At 40.7% G+C, this 26711-nt stretch overlaps 1 protein-coding gene across 5 annotated transcripts in view; it reads left to right on the top strand.

Moving 5' to 3' along the window:
* Positions 1 to 26711, top strand: part of UHRF1 (ubiquitin like with PHD and ring finger domains 1) — a 226991-nt gene that overhangs the window by 104405 nt on the left and 95875 nt on the right. For all 5 annotated transcript variants that reach the window (XM_033957186.1, XM_033957182.1, XM_033957184.1 and 2 more), the window contains 2 exons: positions 17850 to 17973; positions 18057 to 18164. In XM_033957186.1, coding sequence (XP_033813077.1) covers positions 17850 to 17973; positions 18057 to 18164 — 232 coding nt within the window. The remainder of the gene's footprint in view (positions 1 to 17849; positions 17974 to 18056; positions 18165 to 26711) is intronic.

Here is a 26711-nt window from a genome sequence, read left to right as displayed (position 1 = left end):
CATGCAGGAGAAATGGCACTACATACTCTCGACTGTAAACGCGCTTTGGCCTACTACATCGACAGGACAAAGCCTCATAGAACATCTCCCCAACTCTTCATCTCATTTGATCCTAACAATTTGGGTCATCCTGTAACCGAAAGGATAGTTTCTAAATGGTTGAGTGCCTGTATATCATTCTGCTATACTCAGACCGGACTGCTTCTGGAGAGTCATGTCACTGCTCACAAAGTCTGAGCTATGGCAGCTTCTGTTGCTGTCCTCAGATCCACTTCTATTGAGGAAATCTGCAAGGCTGCCACCTGGTCCTCAGTTCTTTTTTTTTTTTTTTTCTTTATTTATCATTTTCAAACTTCAATATCAATCATTAATAACTTGTACAGAAAGAAGTTAAACACAAGAACAATTCCATCAGAATTAACATTTCAACAATAGAGGAAAAAAAAGAAACATATATATGTTTAACTTTACTCAAGTCCTCCAAAAGGATCCAAGGTTAATAAAGAGCGAGAAATTAAGCAAATGTTCAAAGAATATCAAGGTCCTCAGGTCATACATTTATTTCACGTTATGGTCTGGAAACTTTTTCCAGACGGGATGTGCACTTCGGCCAGTCAGTTTTGCAAAATTTGTTTTCTTAAAAAAGACAACTCTCCCTCCATCCCATTCTAGTTAGCTTGGAGGTCACCCATGTGTGAGAATATGCTGCCTGTTGTCCCTGGATAACACCTGTTATGGTAAGTAACTGTGCTTTATCCAGGGACAGCAGGCAGATATTCTCGCATGTGAGTGATGTCATCCACGGAGCCCTGTTACAGACAACTTTAAAAGTGCATTACCACTTTAGGAACTTGAGAAAATTTGCGAACTGCCCACACCGTGCAAGTGCCTTCCCACCCGTCACAGCTTAGTTCGGTAAGCAAGCTTAGAAGCCAACCAGGGAAGGTGGGTGGGTTGTGAGAATATCTGCCTGCTGTCCCTGGATAACACCTGTTACAGTAAGTATCTGCTTTATCCCAGGACAAACAGGCAGCATATTCTCAAATGTGGGGTTCCCTAGCTTACTAGAATGGCCATTAGGAAAATAAATTTTGCAGTACTGCTTGGATGAAGTGACCATCCTGTCTGGAATAGGATTCCAGACAGTAGTGTGATGTGAATGTATGAACCGATGACCAAGTAGCAGCTTTACAGATAGATTTCATCAATAGGAATGGAGCGAAGGAAAGCAACTGAAGCTGCCATAGCTCAGACTCTGTGGGCTGTGACACAACTCCCCAGTTGTAGCCCAGCCTAACAGACTTTCCTGTTTCCCAAGTTATCATGCATTATGGCAAATGCAGATCTATTGCTGATATCCAATCAATTGCAACATGTTCTCTGTCGGTTTTCTGTAATCAAGGCATCTGCCCTGTCAATGTGCTCTTGTGTATGCAATCTTGATGGGTGACCAGTATGACCTTCATTGGTTACACCTGTTCCCACTCTAAACCTTTTTCCAGTGCAAAAGGTGTCATTTCAGACAAGCAGGTTTCAAGGCTTATTAAAATTTGATATCCCGCCTTATCCAATTCAAAACAGTTTAACAAAAATAAAATAGCATATTTACAGCAATATATAAAAAACCATGGCTGCGAGCCATCTGCAGAAGGAATTCACTCCGGATTTTTTCTGTGTCCGTTCTACTTCTTTAAGCTCTATTGCCACCTGCAGTTTTTCCTTTCTACACAAGATATTTAAAGGAGTGTTCTGCTTTCAGTATTTTATTTGGTGTGTTTGAACTTTATTTGATGCTTTCTATGCTTGGAGCTTCATCTTGGTTATAGCTCTGTCTTGACAAGAAGCAGACTCTGGTCTGCAGCTGACAGGCCAATCCCTTGTGGTACCTGTAAGCCAGCCTGCACAAGTATTTTTGGAGCTCTGAGCCATCACCGCATTTCTTACTTACCTACAGAATTTCAGGGGTTGGGGCGCCCTTAGAAGGCTCAGCAGTGTCTGCATTTCTCCCCCTCCCCTTTACATCAAGCACGTCTGCAGGGGTGAGGATACAGTTAGACTCCATGCCTGCCTGGCAGCATGAAGATCAGTGTTAACGAGACAGTCCGAAGACCACGCTGTAGATGTACGATTTGAAATTTACATTGTATGATCACAATGACAGAAATCCTTTGAACCAATTGTGGATGTTACCCTACAAATCTAAATCAGACAGTAGTTGAAGAAGAATATCATGGTTCACAACATCAAAGGCTGCTGAAAAATTGAATTGCAATAAAATTGCAAAATGATTCTGTGAAAGAAAACTTTGAATTTTAGAGATCAAGGATAACAGTAAAGTTTCTGTACTGTTTGAGCAAAAGCCATGTTGTAATGGAGATAGTATGAAAAACTTATGTATGTAACTTGATTTTTTTTTTTTATTTCTTTATTCATTTTAAAGCACAACAAAGAAAAATGGGGAGACCCAATGATCCACAGTGAAAACAATCCACCGATGAAAACAAAAACTGTGGATATAGATGTTCTGAAGATAATTTATTAAACACTGACATACATGAAAATTCAATTCTTAGCATTTTTTTTTTTTGCTACTTCAGCTTGTCTGCGGTGTTCTTTGCTCACATGTTTAAAGACAATAGACTATTTTCAGTCCAATTCTTTATAAGTGAGGTTGCAAACCATTGGACCCCTGAGGAAGGTGTGTTCGCCGAAACACGGACCGTGTATGGTCCGGTTGGATTTTTATCACAGTTTTTTTTATCATTGTACTTAATTGAATTTTCATGGTTTTATATGTCAGTGTTTAATAAATTATCTCCAGAACATCTGTATCCACAGTTTTTGTTTTTATTCATTTTAAAGCCATGATTAAGTGCAGGATATTATACAATCATATAACTATAAAAGCACTTAAATACATTTACAATTATAATTTATGACAAATAGATATCAGCCCCCAATTATATTAAAAAAAATACACTCAAATTGAAAAATCCATTCCAACCGCCCTCCCACCCACCCACTTTGACATGTATGACCAAAGGGCATAATCACTCTTTCCAAAATTTTGTCAGTGGCTCCCAAATCTTCAGAAACTTCTTATAATGTCCCTGATGTATAGCCATACTTCATTCCATCTTAAAAATATGACATAGACTCCCACCAAAAGGTATAGTTCAGTCTATCCCAGTTTTTCCAATTCCTTAAAATAAGCTGAATGGCAACCCCTGTCATAATAAATAGAAGTTTATTATTTTGAGATGATATTTGGCTTTTAGCTCTCATCATAGAAACATAGAAATAGACGGCAGATAAGGGCCCACGGCCTATCTAGTCTGCCCACCTTAATGTCCCTCTCCTACCTTTGCCCTGTGAATAGATCCCATGTGCCGATCCCATTTGGCCTTAAAATCAGGCACGCTGCTGGCCTCAATCACCTGTAGTGGAAGACTATTCCAGCGATCAACCACTCTTTCAGTGAAAAAGAATTTCCTGGTGTCACCTCGTAGTTTCCCGCCCCTGATTTTCAACGGATGCCCTCTTGTTGTCGTGGGACCCTTGAAAAAGAAGATATCTTCCTCCGCCTCGATGCGGCCCGTAAGATACTTGAACGTCTCGATCATGTCCCCCCTCTCTCTGCGCTCTTCGAGCGAGTATAGCTGTAATTTGTCAAGCCGTTTTTCGTATGGTAGATCCTTGAGTCCCGAGACCATCCGGGTGGCCATTCTTTGCACCGACTCCAGTCTCAGCACATCCTTGCGATAATGCGGCCTCCAGAATTGCACACAGTATTCCAGGTGGGGCCTCACCATGGATCTATACAATGGCATAATGACTTCCGCCTTACGACTGACGAAACCCCTTCGTATGCAGCCCATGATTTGTCTTGCCTTGGACAAAGCCTGCTCCACTTGATTGGCAGACTTCATGTCCTCACTGACGATTACCCCCAAGTCTCGTTCTGCTACCGTTTTTGCTAGGATCTCGCCATTACGGGTATAAGACTTGCATGCATGCATAACTTTGCATTTTTTGGCATTGAAGTTGAGTTGCCATGTCCTAGACCATCGCTCCAGTAGGAGTAGGTCGTGCATCATGTTGTCGGGACTGAATCTTCGTCTGTTGTGCATTTGCCCACTACATTACTCAGTTTGGCGTCATCGGCGAATAATGTTATTTTACCTCGAAGCCCTTCTGCCAAGTCTCTTATAAAGATGTTGAATAGGATTGGGCCCAAGACTGAGCCCTGTGGTACTCCACTAATCACCTCCGTCATTTCGGAGGGGGTGCCGTTCACCACCACCCTTTGGAGCCTACCTCCAAGCCAGCTCCCAACCCATTTCGTCAATGTGTTACCTAATCCTATAGAACTCATCTTGCTCAGTAACCTGCGGTGTGGTACGCTATCGAATGCTTTGCTAAAGTCCAGGTACACGATGTCCAGGGACTCTCCTATATCCAGCTTCCCCGTTACCCAGTCAAAGAAGCTGATCAGGTTGGATTGGCAGGATCTCCCCTTAGTAAATCCATGTTGTCGGGGATCCCGTAGATTCTCCTCATCCAGGATCTTATCTAATTGGTGTTTGATTAGAGTTTCCATTAGTTTGCTCACTATCGATGTTAGACTCACTGGTCTGTAGTTTGCTGTCTCCATCTTTGAGCCTTTCTTGTGGAGTGGAATGACGTTAGCCGTCCTCCAGTCCAACGGGACGCTGCCTGTACTAAGGGAGAGGTTGAAGAGCGCGGACAGTGGCTCCGCCAAGACATCACTCAGCTCCCTAAGCACCCTGGGGTGCAGGTTGTCCGGCCCCATTGCTTTGTTAACCTTGAACTTTGACAGCTCACCGTAGACACTGCTGGGCGTAAACTCAAAGTTACTAAACGGGTCAACTGAGCCAACCCTTGTCTGTAGCTGAGGGCCGAGCCCTGGCGCTTCTCGGGTGAAGACTGAGCAGAAGTATTCATTTAATAGTTGGGCTTTTTCCGAATCCTTTTCCACATAGTCTCCGTCTGGTTTCCTAAGACGTACAATCCCGCCTGAGTTTTTTCTTCTATCACTGATATACCTGAAGAAGGATTTATCTCCCTTCTGGATGTTCTTTGCTAGAGACTCCTCCATGAGGAATTTAGCCTCCCTGACTGCTGTTTTGACGGCTTTTGATTTGGCCAGGTAGTCTGCTCTAGAGTCCTGCTTCCCTGATTGTTTGTAAGAGATGAATGCTTTTTTCTTCTCCTTGATCAGGTCTGAGATCTCTGCAGTAAACCACTGTGGCTTATTGTTCCTTCGCCGTTTACTTACTGATTTTACATAGCCGTTTGTTGCTTCTTGTATGGTTGCTTTCAAAGTCGACCACATGTCTTCCACGTTATCGGTTTCTTCTTGGCTTTGTAGCGCCTGGTGAACGAAGTCTCCGATTTCTTTGAAATTTGTGTCCTTGAATTTGAGGACTTTGGTTAGTGTAGTAGATTTAGTGAAACCTTTCCTGATATTGAACCATATCATGTTGTGGTCACTGGAGGCCAATGTGTCGCCCACCGAGACCTCTGTGACACTTTCTCCATTGGTAAGTATCAGGTCCAGTATTGCCTGATCCCTTGTCGGTTCCAACACCAGTTGCCTGAGGCTTGCTCCTTTCATAGAGTTTAATAGCCTCCTGCTGCTGCCGGAAGCAGAGGTAAGTGTAACCCAATCCACATCAGGCATGTTGAAGTCACCTAGCAATACTGTGTCCCCACGCAAGGTGATATTTTCTATATCTTCGATTATTTCCATATCCAGGTCATCTTGTTGTCTTGGGGGTCTGTAAATTACGCCAAGATACAAGCATTTGTCCTTCCCTCTGGCCAAATTAACCCAAAGGGATTCCCCAGTATACTGGACATCTGAGATTCTCGTGACCTTAATGTCATCTTTAGTATATAATGCTACACCCCCTCCCTTCCTACCCTCTCTGTCCCGGCGAAGCAAGTTGTAACCCGGTATGACCATGTCCCACCCGTGGGAGTCTGTGAGCCAGGTTTCGGATATCGCCACCACATCCAGGTCGGCATTCCTTATTTCTATTTCCAATTCCAGGATCTTGTTTCCTAAACTGTGTGCGTTGACGTAAATAGCCCTCCATGTTATATTTTTGTTACGTCTCAGTGGGGATATTCCTGTTTGAGCTATTTGAACACCTTTAGCATTGTTTGTGTTATTTGTGCTTTCCTGAGGCTCAGAACCACAATGTGTACTCCCCATATACCCAGAACTACAGTGTGTACTCCCCCTAGACCCGGAATTACAATGTGACCCATAAATATGATGTGACCCTACTCCCGACTCAAAAGTGTGTGCACTCACCCCTGACCCAGAATTTCGGTGTCTACTTTCCTCAGCCTCATAAATGTATTGGCATTTTAGTTCGCCTGGTATGTTGTTTGTGCCTGTACCCTCCCCCAACTTACCTAGTTTAAAGCCCTGTAGAGTAGGCGGGCTAGGCGGTGTCCAAGGACATTCTTCCCTCTTCTGGTTAGGTGTAGCCCGTCGTGTCCCTGTAGTCCTTGCAATGCTTCTCCATGGTGCAGAAACCCGAAGTTCATCTCCTTGCACCATCCTCGCAGCCAGTCGTTCGCCCTTTGTATTCGATCCTCTCTGGCTCTGCCCTTGCCCCTCATTGGGAGAATCGAGGAGAAGACTACCTGCGCATCCATCCTCCTCAGCTTCTCCCCCAGGGCCCTGAAGTCTTCAGGTATTCTGTCCGGGCTGCTCCTTGCGGTGTCGTTGGTTCCGACGTGGATTAGAACCATGGGGAAGTGGTCTCGGGGCTTGATGAGTCTGTCAATGCAAGCAGTGACATCCCGGATCCTGGCCCCTGGCAAACAGCAGACCTCTCTTGATTGTAGGTCTGGTCTGCAGATTGGTCCCTCGGTGCCCCTCAGCAGCGAATCTCCGATGACCACCACTCTGCGCTTCTTAGGGGTGGGCTGTACTGTTGATTCCGGAGTTGGAACCGTCTGCTGAACAACTACTTGTAGCTCTTTCTCCGGACCTTCCTGTAGCAGCTGATATCTGTTCCTCAGGGCGATATGAGGTGTCGATGTTGAGCTGTCCTGTATGGGGGAAAAAGAGACAGAGTTAGGTCCTCTGCATTTTCTTGTGGAGGAAGTCACCAACTGCCAGGAGTCAGCGTCTCCAACCACTTCCTGCATTCCGGTAGTTTGTCTCAAGGTGGCCGTTTTGGATGCTATGGGTGTTCCCAGGGTGGTCTTGTCAGGTTCCTGTTCAGCGATCTGAGACAGCTCCTGGATGACTCCATCGATGAAGGTCTCGTCGTCTCGGATGCTCCTTAAGCGCTGAACCTCCTCTCTCAGGCTCTTTAGCTCCATCAAAAGGCTTTCGACCGGTTGAACCATTACTTCTGTCTGCGTTGAGACTGTAGACATCTTTGAGGGGATGGCCTCGGTCTGTACAGAGACCTCTGCCCTCCGTCCTGGTTCTCCTTCCATCTGTACTCGAACCATAGCCATCCCCTGGGTGCTCTCGGTGACTGAACTGCCTGTTTTGATTGAAGTCTTGCTGCTTCTAGTCCTACCTGCCATTACAAAGGTTTATTGTTATTATTTCTTAATTTAAATTTTTTTTTTTTTTTTTAGGATGTTTGTTAGGGTGGGGGCTGTTAGGTGTTGGTCAGTAAGTGTTGAGGGAGGGATAGAGGTAGTTAGTTGGTCTGAGGGATGGAGTAGTTAGTTAGTTAGTAGTAGTAGTTAGTTAGTTAACAGTTAGTTAATTGTCAGTTAAGAACGTCTGTTTGTTAGTGTGCCTGTTTAGTGAGAAAGATTTAGTAGCTTGTTGGTGAGATAGAAAGTTGTAAGATTGAGAGTTAAAGACTTGGTAGAAAGTTGTAGATTGATAGTTAAAGACTTGGTAGAACGCTAAAGAAAGACTGAAGACAATTGATTAGTTAGCTAGTCTTATAAGTTGGGAGTCCGGCTATAGTTGATAGCCCTTTCTTGATGCCCTTCTTGAGGCCCTTCGCTAAGGCGAGCGCCTTTGCCGCTCGCCGAACGGCTGCGCGCCGTTGGCTCGTCCCCTTTTATGGGGGGAGTTTGGCTGGTGATGTCAGGGATGGGCGGAGTTAGGTCTTGCCTCTTCCCCTGCTAGCACCGCCTTCTCTGCTCCTCTCTCTGCTTCTTCCTGCTAGCACACTCTCCGCTCACTGTTCTGCCATGTGCTCAGAACTCTGCTACCATGTGCTCAGGACTAGGCACAGCTCCTACAGTCTCCCTTCGGCTGGCCTTGCCAAATAGCACCATGTTATATGTAAGTGCCAGTGGATTTTCCATTACTTTGTTTATCTGATCCCAAATGGATCTCCAAAATTGAAGTATAAATGGACAATAAAATAATAAATGATCTAATGTCCCAGGTTCAAGATGACAGTGCCAACACCTATTAGACTTGGAACTATCTAATTTCTGTAACCAAATTGGGGTCCAAACTGCTCTATATAACAACAACAAAAAACAAGTTTGTCTCATAGATGCAGACACTGTACATCTCATCCTCCAAGTCCAGATTTGTGGCCATTGAGACGCAGTAATCTGATGCTTTATTTCAATGCTCCAAATGTCACGAAGACCAGTTTTTGGGTTTCTTATTCAAAAATCCAGATATTAATTTATACTGAGCGGCCTGGTGACCCAGGAAATCCGCCTGGAAGCACAGGAATGGCAAACTATACTGATTTTTTTTTTTTTTTAAGATTTTTCCAATCAGGGAACCCCTCCTGAATGGCCTGCTTCAACTGCAACCACCTATAACTTGAGATTTAGCAATACCAAATTTTTGTTGCAGTCGTGAAAACTCAAGCAGCTTTCCATCTGATACTACATCGTCTAAAGTACGTATGCCCGCCTTCATCCAGTACTTCCAGATGACCTTAAACCTGCCAGTTTGAATCTTGGGGTTCAACCAAAGGGACTTGACAAGTGGATTTATGAATTGGAATATCTGTTAAATTAGTAATAAATTTTAATGTCTTCCAAGTGTCCATTAAAATTCTATTGTCCTTATATAACCTAGGCATTTTGATACTCAAAATGTGACACAATCTCAGTGGAGATAGAAGTTGCCATTCCAACCTTAACCATGAGCTCAGGGAGGATCCAATGCATACCCTGACGCATTATATAGGCTTGATGATACCTATAAAAATTTGAAAATGTACCCCACCCTCAACAATTGGCTTTTGTAAGGATACTAAAGCAATTCTTGCTGTTTTCCCCAGCCAAATAAATTTTGTAGGAATATTATTAAATTTTTTGTAAAAAGACCCCTGAAACAACACTGGTAACATACCCATTTGGTAACAAACCACAGGCAAAATCATCATTTTCATTGTCTGGACTCTCCCTCACCAAGACAGATGCAATGGATTCCATTGTTCACACATTTCTGTAACCTTTAGCAATAAGGATTTTTCATTTACTTTCTTCGTTTCTTCCAGCATTTTGTAAATCCAGATTCCTAAATATTTTATACCCTCTTCCTTCCAAAGAAAGGGGAATAAATCAAACAATCCTTTTTGACAATGTACGTCAAGCGGAAGAATCTCTGATTTACTCCAATTTATTTTATATCCTGAAAATTTTCTAAATCTTTCAATCAAATCTAGTAAATGTGGAATGGTTGTTTCAGGATTCCTTAAATGAAGCAATATGTCATCTGCATAAGCAGAGACCTTATATTCCCGACCTGCATAAGGAATACCCTGGATCTCCTTTGCCTGTTGAATAGCCAATAACAAAGGTTTCAAAACAATATCAAACAGCAAAGGAGATAATGGACATCCATGTCTAACTCCCCTTTCCAGACAGAAATGCTCCAAAAAAGTATTATTTATATATAATCCGGCAGAAGGGGAACTATACAAGGTTTGAATCATTTGTATAAATCCTGAACCAATACCAAACCAATCCATTGCTTGATACATAAAGGTCCATTCCACTCGATCAAAGGCTGCCTCTGCATCCAGGAATACCGAGAAGGCTGGCTCATCCATGGCTTTTGTTAAATTTAACATGTGAAAAGCCAGCCTAGTGTTGTTTGAAGAATGTCTTTGAGCAACGAACCCCATTTAGTGCATACCAATAATATAAGGGAGAGCCTTGGAGAAGCACAAAGCCAATAACTTAGCCAAAAGTTTACCATCTGCATTTATTAAAGAAATAGGCCTGTAATTTGAAACCAACATAGGATCTTTATTTGGCTTCGGCAAAACAATAGTTAGGGATTCTGCCATAGTACCTGTAATGCAACCTTTAGTTAGTTGAACCTGATATAAATTTAATAGATGAGGTAATAAGGTACATTGAAATGATTTGTAAAACTCTACAGTGAAACCATCACCACCTGGAGCAGATCCAACTCTAAGGGACTTCAACGCTGTTTTTAATTCTTTCAACGATTAAGGCTCCTCAAGACTTCCTTTTATATGCTCAGGAATTTTTGGTCCCTTAATTAATTTTAAAAATTCTAAACCCTCTAGTTCTTTATTTGAATAAGGCTCTGAAGAATACAAAGCTTTATAATATTTCAAAAATTGTTTTTAAGATAATTCCTATTTGAGATCGAGTCTCCCCATTCTCATCTGTGATAGCCACAATTTTTACTTTCCTTTTTTTAGCTTTAAGGTAATTAGCTAATACTCTTCCCGCTTTATTCGAGTTTCCATAATACAGAGCTTGCTGAGAGAACAGCTCATTCCTAGCCATTTGAGAGGAAAGTTCATTGTACTTATATTTATCTTTTAATAGTTCCTGCAGAGTAGTTGGATCCCCATTTCAGTGCCAATTGTGCCTCCAAATCTTTTATATTTTGTTCAGAATTAGAAAATTCTTTAAGTTGTTTCCTAATGTGTGCTGAATATGAGATTTTGTCCTCTTATAGTAGCTTTAAAAGCATTCCATAAAGTTTCTAAAGAGACTTCATCTGAGGCATTTAGATGAAAGTATTCAGTAATTTTTGATTGAAATTCCTCAAAGTTGGAATCTGCAAGCAATGTATTATTGAATCTCCAGACAGGTCTACTATAATATTGCTCATCCATTTTCTTTTCTTTTTTTTTACAATTCTTTATTCATTTTAAAATCAAACAACAAGTGCACATAAATATATCATACATTGATTCCAATATAGCACTTTAAAATCTAACACATAAAATCTAATAGACCATTAATGATAAAAACCATTTTCAATTCAATCCAAATTCCAACATGATCTGATAAAATGATTGGATCTATGGCGGCCATTACAACCTGTTGCATTAAATGATCTGATACAAATATATGGTCTATTCTGGAAAATGATTTATGTACCTGGGAGCAGAAAGAAAATTCCCGGTCATTAAAATGAAGAATTTGCCAAATATCCTTTAAACCACAAGATTGTACCAAATTATCTAGCCCTAAAGATTTTAGTATTTTACTAGGTTTTTTATCCAATATCGGATCCATAACTGCATTGAAGTGCCCCACTACCACTAAATTAGAAGCAGCCAGCGGCAGAATTAACTACTGAAGAGTTTTAACTTGATAATTATTTAGAGATTATGGACTCAATTTGGTTAATAAAGGTATTAGCAACTGGGCGATAGTTTGTCAGAACAGATTGATCTAAGGATGGACCTTTCAATAAAGGGGTAAGAACTATATGACCCATCGATTGTAGAAAAATAGCCAGAATCTAGAAAACAATTTATCAATGAAGTTAACCAAGAAATAACCTGGCCTGGAATATTTCGAAAAATATAAGGAGGACATGGATCCAGGGAGCAATTGCTCTGACATAGTCTATTGCATAAGGTCCAAATACTTACTTCCTTCAGTTCATTCTCAACTTTCTGTCTACCTACATTAGATGAACTGCAGGCCATAACGCAGAGCCTAAATCCAAGGAATAACTCTTTGGAAAATCTGCCCCCCACCATTCTTAAAAATCATTTTAGCATCTTCGGTCCATTCCTACTTGACATGATCATCAAAAGTCTCTCTACCGGCTACATACCATCTTCTTGGAAATCTGCTCTTGTATTTCCAGAGCTTAAACAAATAAACATATCCGAAAACCAAATCAATAATTACCGTCCTATTGCTAACTTACCTTTCCTAGCAAAAATAATCGAAAAACTGGTCTTCAACCAACTGTCCAACTTCACTGAAAAAACTTATGCTTTACATCCTTACCAAACAGGTTTTTGAAAAAATTACTCTACTGAACTCTCGCTCATCGGACTAACTACCTCAATTCGTTACTTTAAAGACCACCGTAAATCCTCTATTCTAATCTCTTTAGATCTCACTTCCACTTTTGGCACAATTGATCATTCCCTACTTCTTACACGGCTAGAATCTATTAATATCTCAGGTACAGTTTTGCAATAGTTCTCTTCTTACTTTCAAGACCGAAACTATAAAGTCAGTTTCAGTGACTCCCTCTCTGCCACTATCTATCAAAATTATGAAGTCCCCCAAGGCTCAATTCTTTCTCCCCTTCTTTTTAATATATTCCTGGCCCCACTACTCACCTTGGCCCAATCTATAGGTTTCACAGTATTTACATATGCTGATGATATCCAATAACTTCACCCCATAAATCCTACTTCCCCTGACGAAATAACAGAAATTAATCAAAAACTCAACCAAATCAGCCTCGGCTTCGGCATAATAAACTATCACTGAACATTCTTAAAACTACTAGTGTCCTTTTCTCGCCTTCTCCGAATGAACATTTATGTCTACCCATCAGTATCAACTCCTCCCCAATTCAAACGGATAGCAAAGTTTAAACTCCTTGGACTCATCCTAGACAGGGATCTTACCTTTCATCAACAAGTGAGTGCAGTTATGCAGAAATGTTTCCATAAGCTTAGGCTCATCTGTTCTATTTCCTCTTTTCTTGATCACTCCTCCATTAATATCCTGATTCACTCCCTAGTAATTTCAACCATAGATTACTGTAATGCCCTTTATCAAGGCATAACCCGGAAAGAAATTGGTCGTCTACAACTCTTGCAAAACACTGCTGTTAAATTAATCTATCATGCAAAAAAATTTGACCATGTCACCCCTCTCCTCCGTAAAGCACATTGGCTACCTGTTACTCATCGTCTTTCCTATATAATACTCCTCCTCACTTTTAAAACAAAAAACTCTAACCAACCGGCGGTGTTCAAAGATAAACTTTTGATCCCTTTCTCATCATCAAGGGCCCTCTGATCAAATAATCAAAATTTACTCTATACTGTCATTACGGGAATTGTTTTACGGCACTAATAGCAAATCCATCTTTTCAGTTACTGCCCCCTCTGTGGAATGCCCTTCCATTAGATATTCGATTAGAGAATTTACTCGGAAAATTTAAAACCAAACTTAAAACTTTCCTATTTAAAGATGCTTTTACTCCTTAGCATTAGCTTCTGGCTTTTAAAACTCTAACCAACCGGCGGTGTTCAAAGATAAACTTTTGATCCCTTTCTCATCATCAAGGGCCCTCTGATCAAATAATCAAAATTTACTCTATACTGTCATTACGGGAATTGTTTTACGGCACTACTAGCAAATCCATCTTTTCAGTTACTGCCCCCTCTGTGGAATGCCCTTCCATTAGATATTCGATTAGAGAATTTACTCGGAAAATTTAAAACCAAACTTAAAACTTTCCTATTTAAAGATGCTTTTACTCCTTAGCATTAGCTTCTGGCTTTTAATTCCCTGATTCCTGTGTAGCGTTGAAACATCTAATACTAATGTCTTTACCACTCCTCACTTACTGTCCTTTTTTATTAATTTTACTTCGATGTAATTTTAAACAACCTCTCCCTCCCCTACTTTTCTTCCGTTCATGTATGTTAATCTGAATTTGTCCAGTATTTTTAATATTGATAAATTATTGTTTCTATTTACTTATTTTAACTGTTTCCTATAATTTTTTTAATAATGTACACCATCTAGACATGTATTTTGATAGACGGTATATCAAAAATAAATAAACTTGAGAACCTGGTCTTCTGTTGTATATAGTTTATAGTTTATTCAGTTTTTGATTAAACGCTTTTTCGAATCTACAAAGCGTTGTACAAAGTAAAAACATTAACATTAAAACAAAAATAACAATTGAACATACTTTCCTATAAAAATTACAGGACTACCAACCGTACATGCAAATTCTTTCCAGTAGATAGGTGTGTCATTCTAGACTCGTGCCCTGTCCTTCCTGCGCCTGTCTACTGTCTTGTTCTGTTAATGCTTCAAGTCGGTTTTGGATGTTCCTGAGCTCCTTTGATGTTTCTATTAGCTGTTGCTAATTAATTACCTGTTGGTGTTTTATCTTAGAGCAGAACTGTTCTTTTCAATAGTGTCCCATCTGTATCCTTCACATTATTGATTTGAGCTCTGCTTGGGTACTAACTTCAGGTGGCAGTAGAGCTTACAGTGGAGGGACACAGAAAAAAATAGAGTGGATTTCTTCTGCAAATGGCTTGTGGCCATTGGAAGATAACCTGCTTATCTAGAATGATACACTTATCTACTGAAAAAAATGACATCAAAGGAAGGACATAATCTTTTTACCCACTCATACCCCTTTCATTGATTCATGATACTGAGTCAGTATCCATTGGTGAATTTCCCCAGGCTTCACTCCCTCTGCCCAGAGTGCACTACTGCATGTTGTTCTTCAATAGTACAATCTTTCATTGGAGTGACCAGATTTCTGACCTTGTGGATGCCATACGACTAAAGGCTGCACTGTGTGAGGACAAACTATCCAACAGGTGATGTACGAGCACACGTTGCATTTCGCTAATTCTGTTCCTGTTATCGCGTAATTTAACAATTGCTTTTAATTTGTAATTCACCCTCATATCTAGGCAATGGCTACCTCTTGTGAGTTGGTGCTAAGAATAAAAAGTAAAGTCTAAAGCATGAATGAGAGAATCTTGTTCAATATGGGAGGAAGGGGAATTCATGTGAATATTAAAGTACCCTAACATTATGAAGGGAACAAGCAGACAAAAGGGAGTGACATGATATAGTAAAAGACATTAGGATGTGGACAGACAATTCAGTTGTACCAACATAGTCTACATAAGAGCAAGACTAGGGTGATAATTCCGTGGATTTGTAGGAGGACTGGAAATATAAGGCTACACCACCACCCCTTGGCCGAGTGAACAGAAGATAAAACAGCATAGTTTGGAAGGCAGGATTGTGTTAGAAAGCATCATCATCTTTAAGACAGATTTCTATTAAGCCAAAGAGGGAGAATTGATGTTTCAAGAAATATCAGAAAGGTGGAGATATTTTGTGAATGAATGTTAATTACTACTTGGCATCGATATTGATCAGGTGAGAAAAGAGGACTGTGTAACGTCACTCAGCATATTATGTGCCTGGGGTGGGTTCAGTCAAGCAAAACATAATGTAACAAATTTTATATATCATATCAAGCCATGTAACTCAAAGGTTTACAAAGCAATTAACAGCAATGCTAGAATACGTTACAAAAAAAGAAAAATCCATAACTAACCAAAGATGCCTATGGCAGTGATTTTCACTAATTTTTAAGATGGGGCCTTTTTGTGTCCAAAGAGCTCAAGGGGCACTGACAAATTTTCTTACTTGGGTCTGACACTAACCAATGTTTCTTGACTTCCACCCCCACTACCACCTGACTTTAGTTGCACATTCAGAAAACAGATAAACTCTCTTCAAATACAAGCTCGCAAACTAAAAAGTACTACAGTAATGTAAAAACCTTAAGATGCCACGCTCTGCACATGGTGCAACACCAGAGAAATAGAAATAGATTTCTTCCTGATCAGTGCAAAATATAAAGACAACAGATATAAATTCTCAAAACTGACACATTCAATCACTAAATTGAAAATAAAATAATTTTTCCCACCTTAGGTGATTTTATTTTTCTGATAATCTTGTTCCCAGTCTCTGGATGTACTTCCTTCTGTGCTCTTAATTGTTTCTAGAACCTCCTTATCCATTTTTTTTTCTCTTCTTCACTTTTGCCTTCATCATATTTGGCAATGGTTTTCTTTTTTCATATTCAGCTTTCTTCATTTTTCTGCCTCCATCTCAAATCTACCTCTTTTATTTTCCCATCTATCCAAGTGCACATATTACCTAATCATTTCTATAGTTCTAGATATATCAGTGATGTACACATATGCAGGTACCTGTTCCTAGTGGGCTCATAATCTGTTTTGTTCCTGGGGCAATGAAGGATTAAGCGACTTCCCCAGAATCAAAAAGAGTTGTAGTGGGAATTGAACCCAGTTTGCCATCTCCTCTCTTTGCTTCCCTTGCATCGAGCATCACTCCACTGTATCCCTGTTTGCTGTCTTTCCCTCCCTATTTCCAGGTTCTCCCCTCTTTGCTTCTTTTCATCTGCATCTCGTGTTAAGCAGTTCCTCTGGCTGTTCCTGAGTGCAGCATCTCCTCTGCTCCCTCTTTATCTGGCCCACTTTGTGAGCCCAGCATCCTTCCTTATCTGCCTAACTGCTGCTCATAAGAGTGTCTTAAATTCTTTTCCTGACATTGATTCAGCCAGGCTTTCTGGCCAACCCCAGGGGCCTTTCCTCTGCAGCAACTTCTGTTGCATGGGAGAGACAGTCGGTGGAAAGACTTCTGGGACTGGCCAGAGAGCCTGGTTGAATCACTGTTAGAAAACTATTGGATGGGCAGGGAGGGAGGGATGCCAGAGTTGTACATTGGGGAGTGAAGAAGGGGCAGGGAAAAGAGTTCAGATAGGATCAGGTATTGTTCAATCAATGCCAATGGCTTGTATGTAGCAGCAAAAAAAATTAACTGTGTGGGCCACTCAAGAGGTCCTCGAGGTTTATGATTGGCTCATGGGCCTCACATTGAAGCACACTGGTCTATTGTTTTAAGTATTTGTTAAAAACAAAAATCAAAACCAAAAAGGAAACTGCAGAGATGATGTACAGAAGCCAGGAATTCAATTAAAAGTCAACAAATATATTCCAAATAACAGTTCGTTATTGAAAAACACCGGGACCTGAAAAAACACTCCTTCCTCAGGGGTCCTAGCTGCAAATCGTATTAGGTGTAAGTGGAACCAAATGGAAATAGAAACCAAAAAACCTCCCATAGGAAACGCTGGTCAGTATAATACTGTCAGTATTAGTCTGACCAGTGTTTTCTACGGGAGGTTTTTTCACGCATCTTTGAGAATTACTTGTTTTATGGTTTCTATTTCCATTTGGTTCTACTTAACACCTAGTATGATTTGCAGCTAGGACCCTTGAGAAAGGAGTGTTTCTTTGAAACATGGACCGTTTTTCAATAAAGAACCGTTATTTAGAATACAACATTTGTTGACTTTTAATTGAATTCCTGACTTCTGCATGCAGTTTCATTTTTGTTTTTGATATTTGTTTTCTACTGCAGAACTGTTGGATCCGTTTTAAGTATTTGTTAAACATTTAAAATGTTAACTTTTTGCAGAATTAAATCCTCTTTTAATCTAAGCTCAGTTGGCAGTAAATTCTAGCATCTTAAAGCATCAAAGCTAAAATCTTACAAAAAGTGAGCTTTAAAGAAAGGGAAACGGGAACATGCTGCTCACTTACCTAGGTTTTTTTATGTCTGTGTTCGTTATGGTTTGGCAATAATTTTCAAAATTTATTTCATCAGACCTCTTCATTTGATCTATCTGTATAATCTGATCATTTTTTGTTTTCTAGTGCTAGAAATCTTCATAGCTTTTCTTATTGCTCATTAAACCAGGATTACATCTGTATTTAGTTTTGCCTGGTTTGAAATTCTGGCAGGTATTGTCCTGAATGTCGTATTGATACTAGTGAGGTGGTTTTAGCTGGAGAGAAGTTGAAAGAAAGCAAGAAGAAGGCAAAGATGGCATCTGCAAACTCTTCATCACAGCGGGACTGGGGAAAGGTATGTCACTTGTTTTCACCCTGCATTTTAATGATGGTAAATGTTTGAGGTAGCTGCTTATGGACTTTGCATCTTTTATACAGGGTATGGCATGTGTAGGCCGTACAAGAGAATGCACCATTGTTCCTTCCAACCACTATGGACCAATCCCTGGAGTTCCAGTTGGGACTATGTGGAAATTCCGAGTACAGGTACTTGTCAGCATGAATGGCCTGATCTAAGCATGTTCCTCTTAAGCACTATTATCTCTTTTCTGTTATGTCCCAGATTCAGTATGCTAGGTGTTCAATCTCCTCCCGCAATCCGGGAGTTGCAGAAATCCAAACATTTTTTTGGGAGTCCCCCACAGTTTCCATTTCTACAAGCAATCCGTGCAGAAGTCTGCTCTGCATTAGAGAATGACATGGGGACAAATTTTTCTCCATCCCCGCGGGAACTCATTTTCCTGTTCGTCCCTGCCCCATTTCTGCAAGCTTCATCCTCATTTGCACAAGCCTCAAACACTATAAAATCATAAATGTTCGAGGCTTGTGTGGTTAAGGCAGAGCTTACAGGAATGGGGCAGAGACAAAAATTACGGGGACGGGGAAAAATTTGTCCCCATGTCATTCTCTACTCTGCATCTTTTTCTTTTTCTGGTGGCTTCAGTGCAGTGTTGGAAGAATGGACGCAGTCCTGTGTAGCCAGACTGCTGCTTCAGAGAAACTTCGGTGGACCTGTGGAGCCAGCCTGCTATGTGCCACCCTTCTTGGACTCTGGGTCCATTCCCCTGGGAGGTCGCTTGCACTCCGACCTTGTCAAGGGTTTAAGCGCAGGGTTTATGCGTCCTGAGTAAACATCCATCTGGGTTTCAGGGCACAGGCTGTGTTTCCCGCCCTGAGTCATGTGGAGTGGTTTCATGGGGAAGGAGGTTTGTCAGAATCTGATTGGCAGTCTGAAGATCTTCAAGTTTGGTCATTTGGAGCAGTTTCTGAGGCAGAAAATCCTTTCCTCAATTCATCTTCAGTAGAGAATGACATCGGGACTGTTTACCGTGGTTAACTGCAGTTAGCATAGTAAATCCGCAGGAATGGGAAAATTGTGTAGGTGGTTTACCGCAGGAACAGGGCTAAGACCTTTTACTGCCCCATGGGAGTGAAAAGGTCTTGCTCTTTCAATTTAAAAAAAAAAAAATTGTGCCTGGGTTGGACTCTGCATTTCCTCCCCAATTCTTTTTGCACCTATTTTACTTTCAGGAGCCAGCCATGCCACAATGAAGACAGAAGGAAACTAGAGCCTAAGACCAAAGGGCTCCCCAAGGGTCCAGGTCCTCATCCAGGTCAACATGCTATTCAGACCACAAGTCTTCATCCCAGGCCACCCGTGGGCGCTTGGATGAGGGAGGAGGAGGAGGGGATGCTAAAGGTGTAGAGGGGGGCAGAGCCGCAGGGGGTGTGGAGGGAAAACCAGTAATATGTCTTCAGCATAGAAATAACATTTAATTTGATGTTCCTGAATTCTCAGAGCCAAAGGACTCAAAAAAAATATTAAACAATAAGGGCGAAAGTATAGAGCCTTGAGGCAAAGGATGCAGTCCCACGTAGAACTGCTGCTCCCAGAACAATCTGAATTCCTGCGGAGCCAACCTGCTCTGGGTCTGTCTTCCTGGGAGTGGCTCACCTGTTTGTTCGGTCTAAGGCTTGAGCACAAGCTGTGTGTCCTTGAGTAAGAACCCTAGGGGTAATGGGGAGCTGGCTGTGTAATTTCTCCCCCATCGCTGCTTGAGATATCCCAGGGATGGAAGTCGGTGGCCGAGGTCCATCCAGCCAGCAGCCAGAAGATTTCCTTTAACGGTTGAAGTTCTGAGCAGTTTGAGGCAGAAATCCTTTCCCTACAGCCAGGCTGATTCAGACACAGGCACCTGAAGTCACAGCGAGTACTCCCATTTTATTCCTTGTGGGGAACATTGGAGGGTGGGGGTGTGTGTCTGAAATTGAATTTGTGATTTCTGGAGTTAGTACTCGGGTCCCCCTCCTCTAAAACCCTAAAATCGCTGTTTTTGGTGCAGTTATTTTTTTTATGGCAGTTATCGTGGATTTTTAGCAATCTTGATTTTAAACTCCTTTTTTTAACTTCAAAACTGCTCATTTTGACAAGTGATTACTGTGTCGGTTGCATAGTTGTCGGTTGAATGGTGGTGTGCTGCGGGAAGGACTGGGAGCTTCTGGCTTGGCCCCCAGTCAGTCCTCCAAGGCCTCAGAACCCCCCAAATCCCATAAGGTTCAAGTGGAAGAGATACTGCTCAAATGAACCAAGTATGTGGTGGCGGATGATGCATCTCCAGTCTGGAGTTATGCAAAGAACCTCAGGTCCTTCAATACAAGGCTTCTCAGATTTTGTCAGCTTTTTATGGAAAGCCTATTTAACGGAACCGGGAAGCACTGCACTGTTTATGGACACACTTAGTCTGCCTAAGGGGGAATCCTCCTAAACGGCATCCCTGTCTCATACCACGCTGGCTCCCATTGTCTGTGACTCTTCAGAGCAGGATTGGGATGATTAGAAGTCCCTTTCCATGCTTGTGTTTTTGCTGGGTTCTTCTGTGATGGTGGATGAAATGGGAATCCCTTTCAGGGTCCAATTTTCAGGGGACAGATACATGGCGGATCACAGTGATCTCTCCATGCATTGCCTTTTCAGGTTGGCTTCAGTCTCTCTCCCCTTGTCATGTCTGACACCCTATCTGAACTGAAGCCCGATGCCCAGCAGCCTTCCACCTCACAGTGCTCTGTCATTTGTGGCAATAATGCACAGACAAACTGGTTTTTTTGACTCATTTTATCTTATCTCTTTGGTCACTGGCCAGTGGGAGAATCCTGAAGGCTCACGTAAGGTGGCCAAAGCTATGCCTTGGCTCTATCCTATGGCACTAAACTTCCATCAACTGCAAGGTAGACGCCACAGTGGCACAAGTGACCAAGAGCACCTCCCTTTCTTGTAAAGATGGAGTGATAGAAACATAGAAACATGATGACAGATGAAGGCCAAATAGCCCATCTAGTCTGCCCATCTGCAGTAACCATTCTCTTCCTCTTTCTGAGACCCAACATACCTATCCTAGGCTTTCTTGAATTCAGACAGTCTCTGTCTCCACCACCTCTTCCGGGAGTTTTTTCCACACTTTCTCTTTCTGTAAAAAAGTATCTCCTTAGATTACTCCTGAGCCTATCGCCTCTTAAAATCATCCTGTGCCCTCTCGTTCCAGAGCTTCCTTTCAAATGAGGGACTTAACTCTTGCACATATACATCACCTAGGTATTTAAACATATCTATCATATCTCCCCTCTCCCACCTTTCCTCCAAAGTATACAGATTGAGATCATAGTTGAGATCATAGTCTTTTCCCATAAACCTTATGACGAAGACCATGCACCATTTTAGTAGTCTTCCTCTGGACAGACTCCATCCTTTTTATATCTTTTTGAAGGTGCGGTCTCCAGAATTGTACACAATATTTTAAATGATGTTTGTTTATTAAAAGTTTTAACCGCACTTTGATTTGCCAACAGCACAGTGTTCAAAATATAAAAAACAAGAAATGAAAAGAATGCCATAAAAATTTGGAAAGCAAAAGAACAGTAGTAAAGAAAGAACAAAAGAAAATAAAATATAAAAAATTAATTAAATCTAAATAATCAAATCTCAAAGGAAAAAAAAAAAAGATTTGTTTAAATCTTGTTTAAATAGTTGCAATTTATAAAACATTCTCATAGAAATGCTAAACCAAAAAGATGCACCTTAACCATTGATCTAAATTTTACATAAGGCAGTTCTGAACGAATCGTAACTGGAAGAGAATTCCACAAGCGAGGAACTGCTGCAAAAAAAGCAGACCTTTGCGTCAATGCCAAACGTACCAAATGAATGGCAGGCAAAGCCAATTGATGAGCAGTCAATGAGCATAGGCTATAAGAAGGCTTATAAGGAGCTTATAATTTTCGTAAGTGATCTGGTTGACTTGATTGTAATGCTTTATATGCAAGGTTTAAGGCCTTATGCATAAGGCAAAATTTAATGGGAAGCCAATGGTACTCCTTTAAAGGAGAAATGTAATCACATCTCCATGCGTTAAGAACTCTGTTAGCAGTATTTTGAACAGTGTGAAGTTTGAGATACTGATGGTAATCCAATTTAAACAGTGTTACAATAATCTAATTTGGATGTTACTAGAGCATAAATGAGAGACTTACAACTTAGTGTATCGATGTAAGTACGAATAGAGCGAATCTTTCGTAAAGAGAAAAAACAGTATTTCACAACTGATGAAATCTGTAAATGAAATGTTAGTGCAGGGTCCAAGTGGACAGCTAAATATTTCAAATAATTTGAAAGCTTTATGGGTTGGGTACCCAAAAAAGGTGATGGAGTTTGTGATGAACTAGAAACCCGCATCCAACTGTTTTCTGTGAATTCAAAATCAATTTATTTTCAGTTAACCAATCACTAATCATATTGATACATGATTGTAAAAGTGCTAAACCTGGGTTAGCAATTGGTTGAGGGAAAACCAGTAATATGTCGACAGCATAGAAATCAATATTAACAAAACCTAAAACAGATACTATCAATTATTATAGAAAAAAATGATCACACAATGAAGTTTCTATGATGGTGTGTTGGGTGGGTGCCCTCACACGGATTGTAATATTGAACGAGTTATTGTTTCATTTGATTTCACAATCATATCATATCATATCATTTCACATGAATTATTAATTTTCCGTTTTTTCTTGTTTATTTGTTAGCTCCAATGCTGCTCCACACACTCTCTCAGTGACACTAGTCAGCATAGAAATAACATTTAATTTGATGTTTCTGAATTCTCAGAGCCAAAGGACTAAAAAAAAAAAAATTAAACAATAAGGGCGAGAGTATAGAGCCTTGAGGCACACCACAGGGAAGATTACTGATTAAGGACCAACTAGAGGAAAAAATCTTTGAAAGGTCTCTGTGAGAAATGATTTAAACCACTCCAATACTTTACCAGATATTCCAAAACCCTCCAACCGATTTATTAGAAGAGACTCATCCACTTACATCTGGGGGGCCCAACTCAAAGGTCTTTGTACACAAGGTCATTGGTCTGCCCAAGAGCAGAAGTTTCATATCAATCTCTTGGACCTCAAAGCCATCTCCAAATGCTCTCAAGAAATTTCAGCACAGATTTAAACAGTTTGCTCTAGAGTAAACTAGGCACAGTATAAATCATGAAATTGGCATTCCTGTAATTCGGACTCACCGAGAGATCAGGCATATGTTTATTAAGACAACTCATGCCTAAGTCCTGTGGTGACAGACTGAGCTCCGGTCCCCATTTACTACATAGCTCCACTCAGGATTTCCTGTCTGAGAATATATGCAAATACTGAAAGATCCCCATCTAGAAATCAATCAAAAAAATTTTGTATTAATAAAAATGAATAAAAATAATTGAACTAGAAAAAAAAAAATTCTGTAACATTTTACCCATAGTGAATCGTAAGCCTCTCACATCTAAAGAACGTACATAATGCTGTAGTTGCAGATAAGCAAAATAATCCTGGGCTGCAGAGAACTATCCGCCTGTAAATTGAAGGTTCCCCTGAAAAGGCAGCTGATCAGATTCTCCTGGGATCCCACCTAATAACTGAAACAAGACTCTTCAAATATCCTGTAAGGATCCTAGAAGCACACTGGAGTGTAGAGGAAGGGAGGACCTAAGAACCTGACAAAAAGAATTCAAATGCCAAGCATAATATGCTAATTCATAACCAAAGCAAGTATAAATATCCTGACTCAAAATCCAATCCCCAAGATACCTAAGCAAGCAGGCTTGATTATATTTCTGCATATCAGGGATACCCAACCTGCCATGCTTCCAAGACCCTAATAAAAATGTAAATGCAGCGTAAGGCTCTTCCCCCCAAAAAAAAAAAATTAAAAAAATAATTTTTCTGAGAGAAGCCTGTTCAAGGCATCCAAATCTCTTTTTCAGCAGTCTAATTGGTAAAAGTTGGAGCACATAAAACCACTTCGGAAAGAATATCATGTTGAATTGAATTCTACAATTAATAAAAATAGGAAAAAATTTCCAGCTATCAAAACGGTTGTGGGTATATTCCATCAACAATGCCTAATTAACAGCCTTAAGCTGCAAGGTGGATGACGTCAGCTGCATACCTAGAAAAGGAAAAGAAAAATCCGTCTATTTCAAGAGAAATGTACCTCTCCAGAGATCCTTAACTTCCCTGGACATAGCAAGGCCCAGAGACTTGTCGAGATTCAATTTAAACCCCCCCCCCAAAAAAAAAATCTTCCTACTCAACAAACACCTCCTCCAGTACATCTGAAGAGGACTTTGGGTCAGTTCAAATAGACGAGAAGGTCATCCACGGAAGTTTAAACTCATAGGAACCAATTCTTACCCCCTTGAATGTCTGGAGTCTGCAATATATCCTGAATCGAGGGATCCAGTGTCAGTACAAGCAAAGGTGATAATGGGCAACCCTAACGGGTAACCCTTTTGATCTCAAAGAACTTAGAGAAAACCCCATTGACACAGATAGGAGACGAATATAAAGCAAAGATAGTGTCAAGAAAGAAGCCTCCAAATCCATATTTCCGCATTGTGGTAAACACAAAGCTCCATGAAACTCAATCAAACGCCTTCTCTTCATCAAAACTGACTAACAGAGAAAGCAAGCTCTGATGCGCTACATATTCCAGAGTGGTAAGTATCTTCCGCAGATTTTTTGGTGCCTTGCGATTGTGGCCAAAGCCTACTTAAGCAGCAGCAGACGACCTAGCAAAATTCTTCAACGAAAAGGTTGCTACTATAAGAAGTTCTTTTCCATCAACAGTCACTTAAAATTCTCTGGTGCCCAGTGACACTAATCCTATCCCAGTAGACAGATCCTGGACAGTCTTTGAGCATGTATCTGAAGCCCAGGTCTCTAAATTGTGCCACAAATTAAGATCCTGCAAATGTGCCCTGGACCCGTTCTCCTACCTTTATGAGAAAGCCCTGGACCCGTTCTCCTACCTTTATGAGAAAATTCCTGTGTAGGCTATTTCATCTCTCACCAGACTTATCAACTCAGCCTTATTATCTGGCCTATTTTCCGTACAAATGGGATACATTGCCCTGACCACTCAGTATAATACGAAGATGAAAGTGAGGTTATTCAAACCTTGACAAATCCAAAACTTCACCTCACTCTATGTGAAGAGGAAATCATTATAATGCTAGTAACTCTGCACTATTAAAGAATAATAAATGAATGAATCATCAGATGCCATTTGCTTGTCTTACTTCTGAGATGACTAGAAGATGACGGAATATAGCAAGTATTAAAGACACACAACATATTGGATGTGGATATTGTGGCATATTGTGGCAGTTTGGAGATTTAGCCATATAATTATCATGATTTCCTCTTCACACATTGCCCTGACCCCACTTCTGAAAAAAGCTGATCTAGACCATTTTCCCCTTCCAGCTATCATCCTATAGCAAATATTCCTCTCCTGACCAAAATGCTCGAGGCTATTATATCCACTCAGCTCTCATCTTACTTAGAGAGATTCTCCATTCTATTACCTTGCCAATATGGCTTTAGATCCAATTTCAGCACTGAATCCCTGCTGGCTTCTTTAATCTCAAAGATCCAACAACTTCAATCTCGTAATAAGTTTGCTGTCCTACTACAATTCGATCTATCTGCGGCCTTTGATGTTGTCCACTACGATATTCTAATTTACCAACTTTCTGAGATAGGCATTGATTCCATAGTCAGAATGGTTCTCGAAATTTATATGATCCCGCTCTTACACTGTTAACATGAATGGAACCATGTCTGCTCCTTGGAGTCTGCTATGTGGTGTTCCCCAGGGATCACCTCTGTCCCCTATTCTTTTCAACATTCATATGTCTTCTTTGAAATTCTTCCATCTATCTCCCTTTGAAACTCTATTTACATATGCAGATGACATCCTTGTCCTTCTCGAGATAGATTCGAACCTCACTAACCTCACCGAAAATATAACAGCTTGCATAACGAAACTCCAATCCTGGGCCTTCTCTGTACAAATGAAGCTTAATGAGTCCAAAACAAAACTACTCTGGCTTGGCCAATATTAGATCAGTTACCCACACTCATTCCACTACCTTCTGGTCCCACACTGCAGATCGAATTCTCAAGCAAAGTTTTGGGCATCATTATTGACTCTACACTTTCCTTTAATGATCATCTCAACTCTCTGGTAAACAAATTTTTTTTAGTCTTCACATGTTGAGGAAAGTGAGATCCTGCTTCCGCCAACAACATTTTGCTGTCCTTGTACAATCAATCATTCTTTCAAGACTGGACTATTGTAATCCCATCTATCTAAGTCTAACCAAGAAAAATCTTCAAAGACTTCAGCGGATCCAGAACACTGCGGCTAGGTTGATCTTCGCAAAAAGCAAATTTGACCATGTTTCCCCGCTTCTGTCAAAACTTCACTGGCTTCCAGTGATTTCTAGGATTCACTTTAAATGTACCTGCCTAATATTCAAGATCCTACATGGCATTCTCCCTCCCCTAATTCCACTATCCTTGAATTCTTCGAGACCTGAAACTACCAGATCCGCCCACAAACTCATAACCTCTAATTTCTTATGTCCTTCCCTCATTTATTGAATTTACCTGTAAACCGTGCCAAGCTCTATCTTTATGGAG

This window comes from Geotrypetes seraphini, chromosome 8 (assembly GCF_902459505.1).
Source record: "Geotrypetes seraphini chromosome 8, aGeoSer1.1, whole genome shotgun sequence".
Taxonomy (NCBI): Eukaryota; Metazoa; Chordata; class Amphibia; order Gymnophiona; family Dermophiidae; genus Geotrypetes; species Geotrypetes seraphini.
Note: the sequence above shows the minus strand (reverse complement) of the source record. Positions and strands in the feature narration are given on the sequence as shown.